Source organism: Schistocerca gregaria, chromosome X (genome assembly GCF_023897955.1).
Source record: "Schistocerca gregaria isolate iqSchGreg1 chromosome X, iqSchGreg1.2, whole genome shotgun sequence".
Classification (NCBI taxonomy): Eukaryota; Metazoa; Arthropoda; class Insecta; order Orthoptera; family Acrididae; genus Schistocerca; species Schistocerca gregaria.
In genome coordinates this window covers 854,981,873-855,004,722 of record NC_064931.1, presented here as the reverse complement: position 1 = coordinate 855,004,722, position 22,850 = coordinate 854,981,873, and the positions used below count along the sequence as shown (strand labels likewise).

At 38.2% G+C, this 22,850-nt stretch overlaps 1 protein-coding gene across 2 annotated transcripts in view; it reads right to left on the bottom strand.

Annotated features, from left to right (window-relative positions):
- LOC126299593 (exocyst complex component 3) overlaps window positions 1-22,582 on the bottom strand; it is a 53,752-nt gene extending 31,170 nt beyond the window's left edge. The window contains exons 1-3 of one of the 2 annotated variants that reach the window (XM_049991614.1): window positions 22,130-22,582; window positions 4,625-4,733; window positions 3,488-3,636 (exon numbers count right to left, since the gene is read on the bottom strand). In XM_049991614.1, the coding sequence (XP_049847571.1) occupies window positions 3,488-3,636; window positions 4,625-4,714 (239 nt within the window). In that variant the 5' untranslated portion in view covers window positions 4,715-4,733; window positions 22,130-22,582. Of the gene's footprint in view, window positions 1-3,487; window positions 3,637-4,624; window positions 4,734-21,608; window positions 21,777-22,129 lie in introns of those variants that run through there. The other variant, XM_049991613.1, reaches the window with a different exon arrangement.
- Window positions 22,583-22,850: the final 268 nt, after the last annotated feature.

Genomic DNA, 22,850 nt, shown 5'->3' with positions numbered 1-22,850 from the left:
TGCACAGGAGTGGACTTAAAATATCAAAGGAGAAGCCCAAAAACTTAACTGAATTTTTTAAACTTGAATAGTTATCCTCACACAAACTTCAGATAAATTATAAATGCAATAGGAATGACTCATTAACACATGTCATTTTACCTATTTTAGATTTTTTAGAAGATTTAACACCACTGAAGATTTGTGCAGATGACTGACTTTTGAACCGTCGCACGGATACATGTTGGGCCCTAACTGCAGAGTGTCATTTGACAAGTTACACAAACAGACCTCAACTTACATTAAGTCACCTCCCAATGTCAAGGCGATGTTTTGAATAGCTTGCTTTAATTGTTTCCTGAAATTTTTCTTATTGCTTGCCCTAAACCACCTCATTTCTATAGATTAAAAAGGTGTTCTTTCTGGGTTGGACACAATGTGTTTCGATGGTTTTTACAGGAATGGTGTTGCTCCTTCAGATGCTGAGCCTTATGATTACTGGAATTGATTTAGCACTAAAGTAGTAGATTAAACAGTGATGGCACTTCTTAAGGTGTACCTGCACGAGCAATTGTTTTTGTAAGTAGTACTATCTTTGGTGTTGTGATGGGGTGATGTAGTACTCTGCAAGTTTTGAAGCGGAGCACACTTTTTCTCTGGCAGAAGGTTTGTCTTGGTTTAATGTCAACAATGGCGAAGTGCTACTGGTCATGCACCAAGTTAGAGTGCAGAAAGTTGTCGTTGAGGTTATGTAAAGAGCAGCCATGAAAGCTGCATCGTACATAAATAGTATGAAGAATTTGCTAAAGAATATAATTAAAAGCTGAAAGTGTTTTGTCATATCATATGGTAAAACTATGTTTGAGTAATTCTGTTTATTCACAAAAAGGTGCACAGAACTATTTAATGGAGGTTATAGACAAAATGGTATTGTAGTTATTGATTAGTAACTTTGTTATTGGAATATATTGTAATTTAAATACATACAGATTGGTTTCTGTGATCAGTTATTACCTGTTAAATTAATGTGAAAGTGCAATAAAAGCAGTGGTTTCTTTAGTATGAATGTGAAATGAGCTCAACTGTTACCACAAGAGTGGACGAGTTTACGCATTGTTACGGAGTGTGGTATGTGCCAGAGGAATCAATAAATCGAAATAATATTAATCTACACTGTTATTCTTTCAAATTTCCATTTTTATTTTGTAATTAAGAGTTAATATTTGCAAAATGAAAGAGACATGTGATTAATATTTACAAAATGAAGGAGACATGTGATTAATATTTGCAAAATTAAAGAGACATGTGATTAATATTTGCAAAATGAAAGAGACATGTGATTAATATTTGCAAAATGAAAGAGACATGTGATTAATATTTGCAAAATGAAAGAGACATGTGATTGTATTAGGCACATGATCAAGTTATTTAGTAACAAAGCTCGTTATCTCAGTAAAGCTACCAAATTCGAGACAGACAGTTACAAAAAAAAGCATTGAACTACCATGACAAGAACATTATTTTCTTTACATTTTTGCCTCCATGACTTGAGCTTTGGGTAATGTCTTTGGTCTGTGTGTTATCTTATTCATGACTGGTGTGAAAGAAGTTGCAATATGGAGGTGAACAGAGATTTGTGTCATTCTGGCCTTGGCATAATATATACATTTTGCCACCTACATATCTTTTCCTACTTTGTTCCAGAACAATTGGATATTTATTAGTCCATACCAACTAACTTGAAAAACAATTAACACATGCTTTGGTGAGGTGCTGGCTGTACGCTTACTTCTTGTTGATTACCTGAAAATTAAATCCCACACTGAATGAACTTCTGGCACTTTAAACATTGTATCTACTTTGTGATGCATCGATCATAATACACACTGAGTCTCACAAATCGTGCTATGAAAAAATCCAGTCACAGTCATTGCTCAGACACCCAAGAACAACAGGGAAGCACTATTTTGGGTCTAATTAGTGATGAATTATTGATTCTTGACTGTGTAGCTGAGTTTATATTTGGTAAAGCATGTGGAAACTATACCAGGAAGAATTTACAAGTAAAGGACATGCAGATGTGTAGGAAGGAAATTAGTAGAAGTTGTTCTACCAAGATTGGTAGGATCTACATCTACATTCATACTCCGCAAGCCACCCAACGGTGTGTGGCGGAGGGCACTTTACGTGCCACTGTCATTACCTCCCTTTTCTGTTCCAGTCGCGTATGGTTCGCGGGAAGAACGACTGTCTGAAAGCCTCCGTGCGCGCTCGAATCTCTCTAATTTTACATTCGTGATCTCCATGGGAGGTATAAGTAGGGGGAAGCAGTATATTCGATACCTCATCCAGAAACGCACTCTCACGAAACCTGGCGAGCAAGTTACACCGCGATGCAGAGCGCCTCTCTTGCAGAGTCTGCCACTTGAGTTTCCTAAACATCTCCGTAACGCTATCACGGTTACCAAATAACCCTGTGACGAAACGCGCCGCTCTTCTTTGGATCTTCTCTATCTCCTCCGTCAACCCGATCTGGTACGGATCCCACACTGATGAGCAACACTCAAGTATAGGTCGAACGAGCGTTTTGTAAGCCACCTCCTTTGTTGATGGACTACATTTTCTAAGGACTCTCCCAATGATGGATGGTGCGGTAGTAAGTACTGGGTGGAGCAACATTGCAGATGTGTGAGAACATGTGCTGGAAACTGTAAGTACTGCCACTAAGGAACTGGAACTGCTGCTCGACTTATGCTACGTAGCAAGCAAAGTGCCAATGTGACAATATAAGCTGTCAAGGAAAATAAGATTGTGACAACAGACACTGAGTGTTGTGGGAGACATGTAAGCTAACACACAGAGTGGAATACTGGCTAAGATAATTTGTAGATGCAGGTAGCTGAATATCCATCAACACAGATTTTGTGACAAGGCAGCATTTTGCAATTACCAACTCTCAAAATTCAGACATCCATGCTAGTTGAGTGCAGTAGGTGGAGCTGATTTATAAAATTGTAGCTTAGTTTCAATGTCTGGTTGCCAGCAGTAGTGCTAATAAAACAAGTGACATGACAGATGATACATAATATGAATGTGGTAGTGGATGCTTGAGTAGGCCTACTGACTTATTTCGAATGGTTTCTCGGCTGTTGGGTAGTACATGTTTAACTAGACACAGTTTTAATTAAAACTGCAAACAAATCATAAGCACATCAGTGACATGGGTTCCATGGCAGACAGCTTAGTCGCACTGGATAACCTGTAGCAGCCTTCTTTTTCAAGAAATACTGAGAGTGCCCAGATTTCATGAGCTAATGTGTAAAGTCAACAGTAAATCTATACTCTACTGTATCTTTAACTAGCTGAGGAAGTTCATTACCATTCATATTTAAAATCTGTAGAAGTTATTACTACATAAATAGAAAACTGAAGACTATCTGTAAAGCTTATTAAAAGAGCATTAACTGTAACATTCCAATTAAGCTATTATTAATACATGAAGACATACTTTTCCTTTATTGTTTGAATATCATTGAGAGCTGTTTGCAACTGGTTTAGCCCAACTTTCACGCCATCAAGCTGGCTCTGCATGGCCGTCTTCAACATAGCTTCAACAGATGCTTTCTTTCTGCTTACCCGTCTCTTATACTGTTCAACCTTCAAAAGCAGAAATTTTATTACTAACTGAAAAAGTACTGGAATAATAAAGTTACAAGTTTCCAGTTTATAGTGAATATATTTGTCGAAAACACATTTAATGGACTTCATCTTAAAAGGTTATGAAATCAACACACAAAATTCCACTCCACCTTCAAAGCATTTCCCCAATTTATATACCTTTCAAAACTTTGGTAATTTATATAACCATTACTTTTGAATGTGTGGCTTTTATGCCAACCAAAGGAAATTAAAACAGTGCAGTTACTTTTTACAGGTTTCCACTGTTCCTAGTGTTTCTAAAACACTAAAGACAACAATAAGAACAAGTAGTCTGAATAATCTTTAAGCTCCATCCACTGTGTTTACCTCCATATTTTAAACTGTTTCATGTTAAACAATGCTACTTCCCTGGAATTATGATACTGATTTGCTCTCAGGGTGAATTAGACACGAAAAGCCAAGTTTGTATCCTACAGTTAAAATTCACACAGCACTTATTTTCCTCCAAATGTCCTCATTTTTTCAATGTTCTCAAATCTTAGGGAAGAACCATGTTTAGCTTACCCTGTTTAAATATGATTTGGGGGGGGGGGGGGGGGGCTAAATAGTTTGTTATACAACACAGAACTTTAACAGACTACAGACGCACTTCAAGGAAACTAACAGTAAAGCTAGGAACTCCATGGTTTTCTTTTGGAGACAAAGTAAGAGAAAGAAAAGTTGATGTATTTGAGTGAAATTGTGTGTAATAAGATAAAGAATAATCTAATGTGAAAGCCATATACACACAAAATTATGACGCACATAAGCAATAGCTTACAGTGTGTGTGTGTGTGTGTGTGTGTGTGTGTGTGTGTGTGTGTGTGTGTGTGTGTGTGTGTGTGTGTGTGTGTGTGTGTGTGTGTCACAAGGAATGTTATCTAATAATACTGAAAAGGAAGCTCTTCTTTGTAGTAGTTTACTGATAGATGTTTTGCAGTTTTACCTTTTCCAACTGGTCAGGTCGTTGTAACATGTTAATTACATGTTTTGCTGCTGTGGCTCTTGCTTCCGCTTTTAACTGTTCAACGTCCATGTCTGTAATACACGATTGCCTATGTAACAGAAAACAATGTCACATATAAGTTACCTGTTACAGTGAGTATCACACTGAGGCTGGCAAAAACAGTCTCGTAAATTCACACAACCAGTATTAATCTTAGTATTAATAATTTAGTCAACCAAGGATTATTTTAAATTACAGATGATGGTGATTATGGATTTAAAGGGACTTAATATCTTTGTTATCAGTCCCTCGTCGCCACAAGAATTTTACATACTATCATGACGAACAAGAGAAGAAGAGCTGACAGCTTCAGGGTTGGTGGCATCATCATCGTCGTCAAAAATATGCATGACAGGATGTTAAGCCAGACGGATAGAAGTGAGGGAAAACCTAGGCAGCTACAAACTGTAACCTATCACAGAAGGATACTCCAAGAAGGGTCATCATAGCCAGTACTACTAAAATGGGGTGTGAAAATGAGGGCAGTTTGGGCTATATAGTCAATTAGCTTAAACTATTACATTAATAAAATACATGCATGAAACATTAAAAAATGTTTGACAGTGCAGAGGTAAAAAGTAGTTGGAGACCACATGGTGCACATGTTGCAGCACAAGTTACCCCTTTCACATTCACTCCTCACATGCCAAATATTGAGATGCATTAAATCGATACATCTATACAAAAACAAGTCAACGATTGACTTTGTTAGCAAAATTTTCAAAAATTTATTGACCAATTTGATTCAGGTTTTTGCACAATACTCTAATAAATGTTCAGACGGACATGTGCCACATACTTCTTTAACATATGTGGTATATAAATATACATGTAACATATAAAAGGGAAAGATCTCTAGCAAAAATCTTGAAAAGTTATTGACCGATTCACTTCACGTATATATAATATACAGAAGATACATTGTAAGCAAAAAGTATTGAAAAGTGCTTGACCAATTTACTTGAAATTTTTTTACACGATTTTATAATAAAAATGCATTCTGACATAGATTACGTAATTTTTCAATAACAATTTGCAGGTTTTCTGTTACAACCAACTGCGAGAAAGAAAACACAGTGATGTGAAAATGTTCAGTTATGTAAACTTTTTCAGAGTCTATTTTAACTGATACCAGGGCATTTAAACCAGCAGTCAACTGGTTTCTCACAAATACATTATTCTTCTTTTTCATATACATTTAAAAAAATTGCATGCACAACAATGTGCTGTAGTATTTTCTCCCTCAATGTTGGTTTTAAAGGAAAATAGGAAATTTAGTTTTTGTGGCTTACTGGTGTATGATCAGAATACTAGCACGCAATCTGAATCATTTGAAATGTTGTAACCCTACCCATTCAAAGATTAAAAACTACACAAAATGTTGTCATTGAAGCTACTAGCCTAACAGATACAGCAGCTGGAGAGATACCTCTCATATCCCATATAACAATAATACCAACTGTTTCCCCATTCATTTTAAGCAGTGTCAACACCCAGACAAGGTTTTGTTTGCAACAACAGTAAACAAGGTTCAACATCAGTGATGGTGGAAAGGGAAATGGAGAGGATGAGGAGGGGGGGGGGGGGGTTACAGACAAAGAGAGGGGGAAGGAGGAGATGAGGACATGTACCCAACCATCAAACATATTTAGCAGTTGCGAAGCATTGCCAGGTTTGCTAGTTTACACTAAAATGTATTTTTCCTCATGAAACGTGCTGTTAGCTGCATGTATCTGGGTATGGATGTAGACTCATCTCACATTAGCCAGTTGGAGGAGAGGGGGGAGCATACGGACTATCAGACCAATTGTGTGACTGGATTGAGGAGTTCCTAGATAACAGAACACAGCATGTCATTCTCAATGGAGAGAAGTCTTCTGAAGTAAGAGTGATTTCAGGTGTGCTGCAGGGGAGTGTCATAGGACCGTTGCTATTCACAATATACATAAATGACCTGGTGGATGACATCGGAAGTTCACTGAGGCTTTTTGCAGATGATGATGTGGTGTATCGAGAGGTTGCAACAACGAAAAATTGTACTGAAATGCAGGAGGATCTGCAGCGAATTGACGCGTGGTGCAGGGAATGGCAATTGAATCTCAATGTAGACAAGTGTAATGTGCTGCGAATACATAGAAAGATAGATCCCATATCATTTAGCTACAAAATAGCAGGTCAGCAACTGGAAGCAGTTAATTCCATAAATTATCTGGGAGTATGCATTAGGAGTGATTTACAATGGAATTATCATATTAAGTTGATAGTCAGTAAAGCAGATGCCAGACAGATTCATTGAAAGAATCCTAAGGAAATGCAATCCGAAAACAAAGGAAGTAGGTTACAGTACGCTTGTTTGCCCACTGCTTGAATACTGCTCAACAGTGTGGGATCCGTACCAGATAGGGTTGATAGAAGAGATAGAGAAGATCCAACGGATAGCAGCGCGCTTTTTTAAAGGATCATTTAGTAATCGCGAAAGCATTACGGAGATGATAGATAAACTCCAGTGGAAGACTCTGCAGGAGAGATGCTCAGTAGCTCGGTAAGGGCTTTTGTTAAAGTTTCGAGAACATACCTTCACCCAAGAGTCAAGCAGTATATTGCTCCCTCCTACGTATATCTCGCGAAGAGACCATGAGGATAAAATCAGAGAGATTAGAGCCTACACAGAAGCATACCGACAATCCTCCTTTCCACGAACAATACGAGACTGAAAGAGAAGTGAGAACCGATAGAGGTACTCAGGGTACCCTCCGCCACACACCGTCAGGTGGCTTGCAGAGTATATATATATATATATATATATATATATATATATATATATATATATAAGAGAGAGAGAGAGAGAGAGAGAGAGAGAGAGAGAGAGAGAGAGAGAGAGAGAGAGAGAGAGAGAGAGAGAGAGAGAAGGGGGGGGGGGGGCGCACTATGGACATACCAATGGATCGAAGGTGAGATGCTCAGACTGCAGACTAGGATCTATGTCCGAGAATCTTCCATGGGCCCTACTGAAATGTGTTGTAGCTCCAGTGTTACCAGTGTTAAGTAGGCTGACTCCCAGCTCTGAAATTAATTGTTCTATTACTTGGTTCCTGCTAGATGTAGTTTCAGTGCCACACAGATTTAAAGTCTACCAGTAGGAGGAACGGTGGAGGCAGCTGTTCCACTAATTCAACCAGCTCTTGATATGTTATAGATCTGTCAGGGTTGGTACAGTTACCTTAACTGACAAGCAGGCACTGTCAGCCACAGCTTCTCATGAAGTGGTCAGTTGCACAGCTTATTGAATGCATCAGAGTGAATGGGCATGCAGACTCCTTAAGTTGTGCTCTCAGTGTCACCGTGATTTTTACAGTAGTCATCACTGTTCCATTTAAGAATATCAGACTGGGATCTGAGAAAGCAATGATGGGGAAACAGGAGTCTCAGTTACTTTGCTGTGGAGTCATGTTCCTCCTGAATGTGAGATTCTTCATTGCCATTCATAAATTCAACTTCTGGGGCGTTGGGGCTGTATTAATTGGAGCTGCAGAATTTGGTTTAATGTTTGACTCTTCCTTCTTGTCACTACAAGGTTGCAGTTTTTGGAACTTTTTCCTGCCTCGAGTTCTGAGGCAGATTACCATTCTCTTCTACAACCCACAGCCTGTGACTATCAGCCACTGGTTGGTAGTAGACAGTTGATATGTTTAGTCCTTCAAGGGGAGGAAAGGGATGGTGGGGGTGGGGGGTGGGGGGTGGGGGGGTTGGCAGGTGTCCTCTTCCCTGATGATGTGTATCTCCAGCTCCACTGATGTGGTAGTTAGCACTAGTGCTGTCGGTTTTAGGTCAAGGGAGCTGATGTCACATCTGAAAAACAGGCATAGACATGTAACCAGCAGTGGCTGTCTGAGACCCAGTCATCTTGCTAGGTGTGGATTTTGACACAATGCTTGCAAAGTTTGATAGTAGTTCAGTGTTTTTACTGTGATGTATCCATTTTGGCTAGACTGCCATCTTCAAACCATGAAGTCGCTATCACTCTGTATTCTGTTACTATGTTGCGAAGATTTAGGACTCTCATGCTATCAGCTGCCTTGTGGTTGGTTTGCTGCTGTTGTGAGTCATCCTTTCTCATAATTTTTATAATTTGACATTTCATGGTCAGATTTGACAGATTGACAGCTTTTTGACCCGACCCCTCCCTTAACAGTGGATTGGCCCCTGTGCAGAATTTTGGGTCCAAACATAAATCCATTCTAACAGTAGGTGCAGAAGATCACAGCACATGATGGATAAATTATGCTCCACATTAGGTGTTCTTTCCAAATGGCCCACACTTCTATCAAATCTAGAAAAGTGGAGGTCAAACCCTATAAGAGGACTAAGTAATTAAGCCAAATGATTAAGGGAAAGGTTGTAAGCTGTACTAAAACTGTTACAGGTGTCCTAATAATAGCTGAGTCATCATGGTAAAAGATTGACTGGTTATAAGGCTCTTTTTAGTTGCTCCTACGATAGGCAAGATATAACCGTGGGTCTCTGATAGCCCTCGATAGCAAAGGGGGGATTTTACAATTACAATGGTATACATTTTGTCGGCTTACTACAAGAAAAAATGTAAGTCCTTTATACAGATGTGTGAATTTATAAATGTGTTTAATGAGAAGAGAGCAGACAGTTGGCTGTGGCTTTGTTGAAATAATTTCCAGCATTTGGCCGAAGTGATCTAAGAAAACTTAAGTCAAGATGAAGCTAATGTCTTAACAGATGCCCTACCTTATTAGGTTTATACCAAATGTACAGTGCTCTTACATTTATACATACTTGAAACTATTAGTTTGATAAGATGGAACTGTTCACTGATTATCAACACACACACACACACACACACACACACACACACACACACACACACACACACACCTACATGCGACTTCAGGGTTATGACTATGCCTCTGTTACATCTCCATGTCTACCCTACCTATGTTTTAGGTGTCACTTTTTATTAATCTCCACTATGATTTCTCAAAGTATTCTTTCACTGTGAAAAATGCATTATTTAAGATGTGAACTCTGCCTTTTTAATGTACTTTAGTTTTCCCTTGCATCTCCTTGGGCTACTTATTATACAATTTTAATCCCTTGCAGAAAATTGTGTTTTGAGATTTAAATTTATTTTTCCTTTGAAAATGTATTTATTAGAGGATCGTGTATAGAACTATTTGTGACATATTTGCATATGATTTTTCTGGTTTGCACAACAGACTGGTATATGAACTCACTTGGTGCATTAAAGGTAGTAGCCCAACTACTGCTTTTAGTTATTCTTGTTATTTTCCAAAGTTTGAAAATTTGTCCGTGTTTTGTGCATTTCATCCCCACAGAAGAATTCCATAACTAAGAACTAAGTGTGACATATGAACAACACGTCACATTACAACACACTGTCTGTATTATGATGATTACTGTGATGATTTAAATGATTATAGGAACCTAAGGGTATTAAAAAAATCAATGACATTTTCTTTGCCAGTATATATGTATGTGTGTTCCACGTCAGTTGGTAATCAATATTGATCTTTAGCACACAGTTTATAGATTTTTTGTTTGTTTAACATGACAAAGTTGTCTTCTCTCATAAGCCAAAGTGAGTGCTATTTGTTTTCTTTATGTCCTGGGCTGTTGCTAACCTTGGCACCCAAATTTTCAGGTATTATTATAAATACTCATTTGATATCTTTGTTATAACTAATGCTTTTAATTTTTAGTGGTAGTTTATAATCAATTATCAGATACTTCAAGCAGCACTTTTGTAAATACTTTGTACTTTTACTTCTTCAGAAGTCAAACTTTTTGTTACAAAGGTATTATTTATTCAGTTACTGTACCTCACTTATCTGCCTTTCATGATAGGTTCTGCTATTTGTGAAACTGATGGGGGTGGGGTGGGGGGTGGGGGTAAGGAAACTGGCTTGTCACTTTCAGTGCGTCTTGTTTTGTCTTTCTTTAGTAGAAGAAGAAGAAGTCATCCATGCTTTAGATAGTCTGGAAAAATAACTGAATTATAATATTCAGTTATGTTTATTAGTGGAGTTTCTATGCTGTCTAATAATGCCTTCAGAATAGATTGTTACATAATCTGTGCCTGCTGACATTTTTTTAATTTTTGCATTCCCTTCCTGACTTCATATTCTGTTTTGGAAAGCCAAAACACTATGCTTGCTACATAATTCATACTGGGTGTTGTACCTGTTTTAGGGAAATTTTATTTTATTATATATTATTATTTTATTTCATTCCAGCATCTTCGAAATACCTGAAAAACAGACCTTTACAAAATGTACTACTCCCTGTGGATGTTCTGCTTATCTACCTCCACATTTTTTTTGTTATTGTACTTCAATCTGCCTTTTCCCATTTTATGATGTCCCACACCAATTTTCTGCATTCTCTCTCTCTCTCTCTCTCTCTCTCTCTCTCTCTCTCTCTCTACAGTCAGTACTGTGAAATAGTAAGTGTTTTTGTACAGAATTGCAAGTATTTATAGTTATCTATTTATTTTCCTTTGCTAATGTGTTACTGCTGCTGAAGTGACCATGTTTGGAAATGTCCCCTCAGCTAGTCGGAACAATATCCAGAATTCTGAAAATAGTTTTCTGTACACACTTCATTCGAAGTTTGGTTGGCCAATACCCTGGAGAAAGTATATATTTTACATTTCACGAAATTCTTTAACAAGTTTGTAGTTATGTGAGATTTTCAAAGTCAGCAATTAACTTTATTATCGAGCAGTTGTGAAATAAGAGGCATAACATACTTCACATCTACCAGCACACTGAAAACTTTCCTGGCTCATATCTTTAAGCATATGGCCTAAGGCTGAAGGTGCATTTTTAGCCATCTCTGTAGTCACCATTTGCAACATTTCAAAAGTACTCAGGATGTTTACAAAGTTCCTCATTTCATCCTTAACACTGGTGTCTATGTTCAAATCTCCAGATAAGATTTTATTAGTTTTGTGAGCTGAGACACTACCCATGATTTTAATTACTTTGTTGAAAAAGGTGTGCACATTGCCACTAAGTGAGAAATACATGCACAAAATGATTAACTTTTCATGTATGTCAAGCTTCAGTGGCTGACTTTTCAAAAATTTCATGCACATTGTGATTAGATCTTGTCTATCTATTAATGTGTTCCATTTCTAATGGAAATGCATGGTCCCCCAACATACATTAGTTTCACATAAGCAGCTTTCCTACCTTATGGTGATAGCACTACACACTGATTTTTCAGTGTCTGTACACCAGCACTCTCTAATGCGGAGCCAGCCGCAGGGTGCGAACGTCACGTGTGCAGGGCATACAGGCATGGCATGGCCTGTCTGCTTTGCTTGTTCCTTGCAGGAAGTACCCAGTACAGCACGACATTTCATTCAATACTGTGATGTGGCATTTATCAGTAAGCAGAACTCTCTTCAGTTCGGCAGAATCTTGGTGTCTGCACTGTTTACCCTTCACTGTTTGTTCATGATATGAAGGATGTCATAAGTCCAGTGGCTGTTTGGATAAAAAGAGGCAGTCTAGCAATGCATCGTCTTAAGCCTTTAAAAATGAGTGGGAATTACAGAAGAGAGTGATGAGAATTATATATACGAGGGTTGGAACTTAAATAGTGACAACTATTTATTCACAACCGATACAAAAGAGTTACATGTTTGCACCTATTACTGTCCTTCGAAGTAGTCACCAACATTGTGTAGAACCCATAGCCAATGATGTGGAAAGCGTAGCATACCATTAGCAGAGCCTGTTCTGTTGATGGTGCAAATGGAGTGGTCTACTGCCTGTCAGATCTCTGGAACAGTTCTGAAGTGAATACCACGAAGTGGTTCCTTCATCTTCAGACTCAAATCAAAGTCACAAGGACGTAAGTCCGGGGAGTGTGGTGGATGGTACAGTACTTCCCAGTCCCATTGACCGAACAGAGCAGCCACAGCTTGTGCTGTATGCGCCTGCGCATTGTCGTGCAAAATGATGGGTTGGTTGCACAAAAAGTGTCACCGCTTCTTTCGCAAAGCTGGTCGTAGGTGATGCTCCAAAAGCGAAAAGTAATATGACTTAAGTCCTTGTGACTGATTTCATTCCGAGGATGAAGGAACCACTTCAAGGCATTCGCTTCTGAACTGTTCGAGAGATTCGACAGGCAGTAGACCTCTCCATTCCCACCATCAACAGAACAGGCTCTGCTAATGGTATACTACACCTTCCACATCGCTGACAACTGGTTCTACACAACACTAGTGACTACTTTGAAGGACAGTAACAGGTGCAAACATTTAACTCTTTTGTATTAGTTGGCAATGAGAGAGAGAATACTGACTACAATTAACAGATGGGATTCATTGCTCTGTACATCAAAAGCACTTTGCGTTAAATTTTCAGGCTTGGAGCTTATAGAAATTGGTGGTACAAATAGAAAATTTCTGAAGTCGTATGCAGTGCATCAACTGCAACGGTTTTCAATGGAACTGAACAAAGACTATGGAGACTTTATATATTACTGTTAAGTGTTTTGATTAAGTCAACGAGCATGCCTGGAATGACTTTTCAATTTACAACTCCCTAATGTTGAATTTATGATGGAAAAAGGAGTTCAGGAACAAAAATTAGAACATCCAAACTGGATTGCAAACCTTGCATTTTAAGTGGACTTGACTACACACTACCCACAGTAAAAGACTGCAAGGTATTCTACATTGCTTTTCTCAGGTAGTTTCCATGTTTCCATAATGAGGGTGCAAAAGTGTTACAACATTTTGACCAACCTATGTGTATTAAAGACTTTTTATTACAAAAAAAAGGTCACAATTACGTGCCAACCTGAATGTGGAAAGCTGTGCGATTGTCTGTGTCTGTCTGTCTGTATGCCAGCAGTTTGTACCGGATAAAAACTGTGTGTCTTCAGTGCATCAAAAATAATTCAATAATACCGAAAATTTGTTTTGAAATGCAAAACCAAGTCATATGCAGTGTGGCTGCAACGCCATTTAAATGTGATTCATTTGCAGTTTCACTTACTTATGGTGAGACAGCATAGCATGGCGTTGGGGGAAATGTGCCAGCCAGGCTGGGCACTATAGTAACCATGCAAGTTAAATTCTTGGCCACCTCTACTACAATGCACACCACTATGCTATTCAAAGACTGATCAAGCAGCCTTTTTTGTTTCCGGTAGGCTACATATCTTGATAAGGGATTTATAATTCTGTGATGTTTGTCATTACACTTTCTTTTTCTTTCACGTTACTGGTAAGGGCTCCCTCCTGTGTGACACATTCTACTTTCTGTGAACCTTTTACAGAAATATCTAAATGTGATGAAACCATTGTTTATGTAGGGAATCTGTTGTCACAGTGTATCCTATGAAAGGGTTAATTCTCTTGCCCATGACAACAGCTTTGAGCGTGAGTGGCAAGCCATCCCTACCCTCAGTACTCTTACTACCTAGTTACAGAAACCACCTCTCCCCAACCCTGCTGAGGGGCAGGCCATGCCTAGTGAAATGCCACGGCCCAGTACTCTCTACCAGCATCAGAACAACATACGCATGTGCAATATTTAGTGCAACCACTAAATCAACACTATTACAGTCTTGTACCTATTACACAAATACCATGTTTCGTTCACAAGCCTACTAAATTTTTAATAGCACAAAATTCACCAACAGAAAAATGAGTTTTCGCCATTTGTCCCTATTTTTGACAGCAATGGGGAAGCTATTAAGTTATTACAATGCTTTCCTTCTTGCTGTTTCAATTTCAGTAATTTTAAATGAATCAATAACAGTCATGCCTTGGCACTAAGAGGCAGCCTCAGAGTTCATTTGGCAACCCAATGTATACAGATAGCTCCACAAGATGAGGGCATTCTCACACACCTTCGACATCTTCGTTCCTTCTGAACATTCCAGTGCAGCCACAACTCATTAATCGCTCTGCCTGTGCAGAGTGTAACTTGTGACTAGAATGTATTCATTCCTTCATTAACAGTTAATATGGGCAGCCTGGTGATTACATAGTCATTCCACTGCACAAACAGTGCCACCATTCCAACAAGGAGGCCATGACATGTTTACAGTTTCAAGTGTGGTGTGCATTTTTATTTGTTAAAGGATGCATGAATACACGATTTCGAATCTTCAATAAATCTTAAAATGAATCAGAATTCAAAATTATTTCCTTAAACACATAAAAACTAAGAAACAATGGCTACAGTAATGTAAACTGTTTCTGAGGTTTCTGTGTACTTCCTGCCCAAAGTGGAACTTTAACACTTAAGTCTACCTTTTGCAGTTAATAATTTAGCATGTTCTTCATGGAACGTATACCACTATCAACAGTCACCAGCACCCTCTCCAAGTCCACATTGAATCACCACACAGTAGTGGAGAGACAAGGTTCATTGTGGTGCTGGATTAGCTCAACAGAGCATACATTTGTACCACCAGTTAGAGAGTCCATATTGGTCAGGTCAGTACCTACTTCAAACACCATTTCTGTCTAAGCTGTTTCATGCTGCACCCACTATTACTTCCTGGTCATCTTTACTGAAATCCTTACATAGGGGTAGTAAGTCATATCACCTGACAGCCTTGCTCAGCTAAACAACAGTTGTGACCTGATCCTATGATCCTAACTTTTGTAACTTATCGTCTATACTTCTGGTGTGATTACTACCAACAGCAGTACTTTTTTTCCTTCCAGACATTAAGAATGTCACCAGCTTTCCTTATCACTGCTTCTACTTCTGCTTGAGGATCTTCTCCAATCAACTCTGGCAGCTGAAACTTCTTTCTGGTAATTACAACAGTACTGCCAGATTGTTTGTCAAAGTTCTGATTCTTTATGATGCTAAGTGCTGTGCATTTTCGCACAAGAATGGAATGACAAATGAATTAAAATTCAGACAAACCCTCATCAATGGATCATACACTCAACTGTGTTATGACTGTGGGAAGATAGCAATAATGAGTTTTTGTTCATGCAGTTGATGATAAAATCTGGTCAGTTAAGAACCAGATTTTTTTTTAAATTTTATGTCAATGAAAAAAATTATGAGAAAAGTGTTCTAACTGCAAATTTACTATCTGTTAGTTTAGTTCGGCACTCAAACATAATAAAAATTTATTAACATCAGCTTTATATCACCTTCAGCTATTTCTGTGGTTTAGATACACAGATAATATCGTCATACGGACACACGGCGAGATAACTGTTGCATTTTTTATTATTTTTCACAGCTACATTTCAAGTAGTGTTTGTCAAACTCTCATGCCAGCTTCCTTTGTGTCTGTCTTAGCCTTACCAAAAATCATATCTACACCTCAACATACCTCAAGTCAACCAACAAACAACACTAGTCTGAAAGGTTGCTATCCCTTCCATGAGTAGTGCGGCATTCACAGCAAACTTCTCCCCTCAGATACTGACTCCTTATGTTAACACACTACCGGTCTTAATAGCCTACCAGTGCCTCTGATTATGCCACTAGCATATTTCACAAATAGATTTTCTCACAGGCCTCAGCTCATCCTGGAACTATTGATTCCTCCCAAAAGTAACAAAGGGGTGCACCTTCTCATTACCTTGTACCATGCTGGTATATAGTTTAGTAACCAACGTCTTCAAATGGGCTGTAATTTTCTGAAATCATACCATGAAATGAGATACACCCTATTCATAACTGTCTCCACACAACCTAAATTAGCTTTTTTTTAAAGCCATGTCCTCACCTTATGAATTTTATCACTGAATTGCCCCACTATAAGACTTTTCCTATGAACTCTTCTAACACTATCTATACCCGCCCTATTACTGGCAATACCTGTTCCATCGTAGAGAGATCCACCTGCTAGACAACTCACATCATATTCCAACTTACGAGCAGTCACTGCACAATCTTTTACATTGGTGTGACAGTCACGCAGCTGTCAGTAAAGATGAATCCGCAAAGATTATACTTGCAACACAAAACACCCAGTTGCAGATTCTGTTCTGCAACACAATAATGATGACTTTGTGCCCAATTTACCACATTCGGTCTTATATTCTCCCTCCAGGCATTAGTTCCATAGAATTTTGCCAATGGTAACTTCCTTTACAACATGTTATTGATTCCTGCCACCCATTTGGTCCCAATTTATTACACTTTTTTTTTCCTCTACGCCTCTACTGTTTATCTTGGTCTTTCCATATTTTCTTTTTGCACCTTCTGCCTTTTTCATGCACTCTAATTTCTCCCCCTTTTTGGTTCTTTCATGACAGACTTCCACTCATTTCTGACTTGCCAATTATTCTCTCTGCCCTCTTTAGTTTCCCAAGTTTCTAATCCCATATAGTACTAAAAATCCAGTATTCCATTCTATCTTGTCTGATTAGTCTACAAATATCTGGGGCCCTGGGTGACTTTAATGAATCCTGAAGCCCGAACAGTCTCTTTTCTTCAAATCCCTTTCTCTCTTCTGCCAGGGTGGAAGAGCACCTAATCCCAACACTGAACAATATTACATCTTTCTACAGGTTTCTATCTGCTGCCCAGCTGATGAGCAAATTCTACCTTTCCATACTATCAGTTTCATGTCTGAAAGATGTCACGAAGAAAAATTAAATGGAATATATCTTGAGTGTTATGATTTTTGCTTCATTTATAGTAACCTAATTTCACCGTCACAAATGTCTTCTAAGAAAACTAATTCCACAATGAAATATTTCAGTCATATGAAATTATCTACAGTAACAGGGTAATAAAAATAGTTTAGTAAAAATGAGTAAAACTAAGTTAAGCCCATTAGCAACTGGTTAAGCTGTCTCAATTCTTGAAATGGTACAATTAATTACAACACATTTACAAGATAGACACAAAAACCAATGTAATTCTGTGATATATGAAATGAAGATGAAGTTACAATTTAAAGTGACATGATATGTGTTTAAATTCTGCACTCTGCCTCAGAACTGCTACTTGAACTGATCATTACCTGAAGCTGAGGTTCCCATGTCATCACATTTGTATACTTCACAAACTCTCAACAAAACTACCACCTTCCCAACATAACCTAGACAACAGGCTATGCTACACATAAATCTGTAACCACATACTAAAAATACATTCCAAGTGTTATGACCTAATGCTGCTCACTTCTGAAAAGCCACTTGCAGCAATATACAAACATATCAAGGAGATACTAGTTGGGTAACTTTTCTTGTATCTACAGGAAGAGGTATTGAAACCACCAGTTTTAGATATTATAATGTTTAACCTGAAGTGAAATGTCTTCAGTAGTACTGTATTCAAGGTGTCCATAGAAATTTGAAAGTCTTTTGAATGTCTCTAAGGCAGACATATACTGTCATTGTTGTAGCCAATCAGTCACTTCTGGAATCAAGACAAAGGCTGATGTAGTAAGAAAAGGGAACCAGGAGTGTCCCCCAGTATTCTGAAGCACACAGCAGCTACATATATTGAATAAACTTTTGATTAATCATAAGATACCTATACCTAAGTGTATCTTAATCTCTGTCACTTCAGGCAAGCAAATGCATGTGTATCATTTGCCACAGGTTTCAATTCTCTCCAAGCAACCAACATCAGCTTCTTGAAAGATCATGGTTCCTAGACTACAAATTGTGTAATCATCTTCAAACATATTTGGTTAAGTATCCCAGTAATGAAGCCGAGTACGACACCTGTTTGACTCAGTAAAATTTACCATCTGAAAATTATTTGTACCACAATGCCCTTTGCACAATTTTCTCTTATAATAAGTAGTCTTATACCCACATGTGATTTTAATGTGGTCTTCCAGAATAACGTGAAACAAGTGTTTAGACAGAAAAATTCTCTTGCCAGTAGTACGACACACATTAGTTTTTCTCATTATATGTACTGCAGCAATATTCTCTTCTTAGGTGGAAAATGAGGTAGTTTGAACAGAGAAGTGCGTGTCCTGTGTGTTTAAACAAAATCTCCCACCCCAAATCTGAAGCCACTGAATGGATAGGAGGCATTTCTGAAAGATGAACCAATCCACCATCAACTCCCAAGAAAAAAATTTATAGAACAGGGCAAAATTCAGTATTAGTCCACACAGAAGCACAATAACCCTTTTATCACTTCACTATGGAATCTGGTGTACAAGTTAGAAATGTGCAGCAGACCACTTGTGAGCTTAAAGGTTACAAAAAGCACAAATATTTATTAAAAAAATAAAGAGAAAACTGCTGCAACAGAGGCACAGGCCCTCAGTTACAAGAGAAGTTAGGGGGAAAAGTACCAAGTCACCAGCATTTTCAAGCCAAGTGCTGAGCTAAATTGTGTGATTCACGGTTAGGGCATTGGTGTAAGAATTTAATTGAAGATTATCTGGTAGTGATCCTGGATGGGGCAGGGAGTAGTACAGGTAGGGATACGGCATATATCGTAGTTTGTCGACCTGAGAAAGATAGCTTCCTTAACTAGAGCCACCAATGTGAGCACAGCTGAATTGTTCCAGCAGCATGGTCCGCCTCGTCTTGGCAGTACTATACAGTCAGTAAATGAAGAGCTGGTACTGATGATTGCTGACTGGGTGCACACTGCACTGGTGCCAGTGTTGCTATTGGGAGATGTGTTACACTTGACAAGGTCTGCACCTAGACAGGACTGGAAAAGGGAGGTTAGTGAAGTTAATTAGTGAGAGTCCAGAGAGTTCATCAAAATGTACACAGAAGATGGAATGTACCACACTCAAAGGCGCACACACACATATCAGAAATTTGCTCAAAATTATCAATTTTTCATCAAAATGTTCAGTCCACTGAAAATCAATTACACCAGTCTGAAATTGAATTACAGCATTTCGCAGCATGGTAGTATTGTATTATACTGCACTGGTGTAGAGATTATCAAATACACCATACAGTGCTATCTCCATATGAATGCCCAAGTTGCTGCAGTGAAACTACTGTAAAGGGTGTGGATCGTGTACTTGCAGTGGCACACAAAACATCTATCTCAATCTTAAACAGTACACTTTTTTTTTAAAGCAAATATCACTTAGTATTATTGTTAATATTGTCAGTTGACAACACAATTTTACAAAGTTAAGATGACGAGCACCCAATGTACTGCAATTATGTTAGCTATAGCTAGCAAGAAAAAACAGAAAACAATGAAAAAGAGTATAAGGGTCAGAAAGTGGTGGAGAAAGAAGAGGGACTTGTCATATGTTGATTTACTGAAAAATCATCAGAACCAAATTTCCAAAAGATTTCATAAACTATTTTCACACCAGTCCCACATCACACAACTAATAATGTTGATATGACATTAGGGAAGAAAATATGTCAATGAGTGATCAGTCACTACAACAAGAAATTAGGAATAACCTAATAGATTTCTGGAGACAGACAGGTCATTCAAACAGTAAGTTTACTTCTGTAATATCATCAAACAATTGACGAAATCCTTATGGAAAGCTGTGCAGCAGCTATATCTGTCCAGGAAGGCTACATTAACATAATTTAATTTACAAAATCTTATGTTTTGTGATAATTTGGTGACTCATCCATTTCACAGACTACTTATTAATCACTGTAGATTTAATACTTTTCACAGTACAAGCATTTTTCTGAAGTGCCGTCTAATTCACGAAGCAATAGCAGATTTTCAAATTAATATAGTACGCAATGTCAGAGTATCCTAAAGTGGTATGTACAACTGACAGTATATCAATATGTGCCGTCACACTGTCAATATATTGACATATAACATTACAGAAAGTTTAAGAGGCCTCTGTAGACTCTTCTAAGGTTTTTGACACTATTGATCATAAAATACAACTAAACAAGCTAAAAGTGCTAGATGTATGAGGTATAGCAAAGAGTTGGTTCCAGTCTTACTTGGAAAAAAAGTTGCAGTAGGTAAAGTGTGCTCACATGTCTACTGATAAATTTTAGTACAGTAGTCAGATAAATGTGTGTACCTCAGAGTAATGTATTGGGTCTAATTGTGTTTTTAAGACAGGTATATCAATGACTTTCCAGACACAGCAAAAAAGTTAGCAAACAATGATACATTTATGGGCTTTGAAGGTAGTTTTGTGAATGTACGTGAAAAGGGCACGACAGCAAATTCACGGTTCTGAAATCATCAGCAGGTTTCCTTGATGTCTACAGTGCTGAAAAGCAAAACCTACTTTTCACCGAAGAACACTGTAAAACTTGGACTAACTGAATGACTAAGTGCAATTGATGCCGATGACATTTGGGAGGATGGAGGTTCCTCTGTCTGGTCATACTGATTTAGGCATTCTGGGGTGGCTCCTTCATCAAGGCCATGGTTGACCACCTGCACTACCCTCATAAAGCAAATTTATGTATTCTGTGTGTGCGTGTGTGTGTGTGATCATATTACTTTCACTGTATTATGATATATACAACATCACTGTAACATGGGCTCTGGATGAATAAACAAACCAATTATTTAAAAAATGTATGTATGTAAGTAAACAGTTAAATCCATCCACATTTGGGCAAGTTATCGTATGCTGATCAGGCTTTCAGCCAATAAATATACTAGACTTAAACCTTACAATAATCTAACTGTTCAGTCAGTCGGTTGGAAGCAACAAAGTAATTACCAAGCCTGGCAATTATTTCAAATTTTTCTCGCTCTTCAACAACGAACTAATCTGTAGGAACTATGTCATTCTATGGTTTCACCCTTTTTCCCAATGTTTGTTTCTATAATTAAAATTAGCATTTGGGATTTAAATTATATTAATCCTTACAACGCGAGCAACTGAAAGAAGTTTGTACCCACTAGAAACACGTACCAAAAAGTAGGCCAACCTATCTCTTTAACCTTATGTTTATTTACCCCTTACATAACAGTAAATGTACCTAGCTATACATACTGCAGATAACACAAAAATTATGGACTTCATCCATTGTGTTAGAACTGAACTGACAGATTTCATCCTGATTCGTAGGGCGTAGGCCTACAGGCATGACGTTCACACGAAATGGTCACACGAAGTGTTCCTGCACAGTACACCTGTAACTGCTTTAAAAACATCCATCGTTTTTCGTACGTCGTATCTGTGGTAATATAATGAATCTGTGCTACCATAATGAAACAAACTACTTTGGAACTACCTCCTGTTGACGAGCACACGTCAAATCTCATAAGTCATTACACTGATAATACGCTGAAAAATTTAACGCCACAGTTCTATGTGGACATTTCATTCATAAAATGGCAGTTTATGGAAACGAATCACAAAGGAGTGACCATAAATCAAACGCTATCATTACTACGCTGCATACGAGTTAAAGTGGAAGACATATAAAAATGTGGCTGGGCATAAATCTACTGAAATTCTGCATATTTGAGAAGATTTTTGGCACTATTTGTATCATACCTGCTTTCCAAGTTTAAAATGTATCGCACAATTTAATTGACGTTCATCATATTACAACCATTCTGTGAAACACAATACGCCCACTTTAAAAAGTCCGTTTTTCTTAACACATAAAACTCTTCATTCAGGACTTAACTCGAGTAAAACACAAAATCAGATGATTTTACTGGGTTTCCTCTCATGAATGAGACCTAAACCCTTTAATTTCTTCATCATCTTATTCCACTACCCTCGAACGTCAACACCAATCCGCAATCTGCCATCACACTACAGAACACAAAAATAGAAATGCAAGGCACGTAAGTCCACACGATGCCTTTCTTTCTGTTCAACTTTGCGCATGCGTATAAATTTCCAACAGGGCAAGAACGCATGCGTGTTTGTGCATGCGTGATTTCCTGGGATTGCAGGCCGTGGGTTAAGCCTAGCCTTGTTTACACGACGACACTACGTTGCAGGCAACTGTGCTACCAGCCACTGCACATGCGCGCTACTCGTTGGTGAAACTAGACACTTTCGGCGTGTTCCAACTGTGGCGACACTAGTTACATGTGTTTTGAGGTTATGTGTGTTCGTAGAGTGTAGACAAACTGAAATATGAAGTGGGGAACGGAGAATAATGTTCGCTTTTTGGATAGCTATGCTTTGCATAGGTGTTTGTGAGATTTCAGTGATGCTGATTGCAAAAAGAAGCAACATATTGCTGCCGCTGAGACCGTCA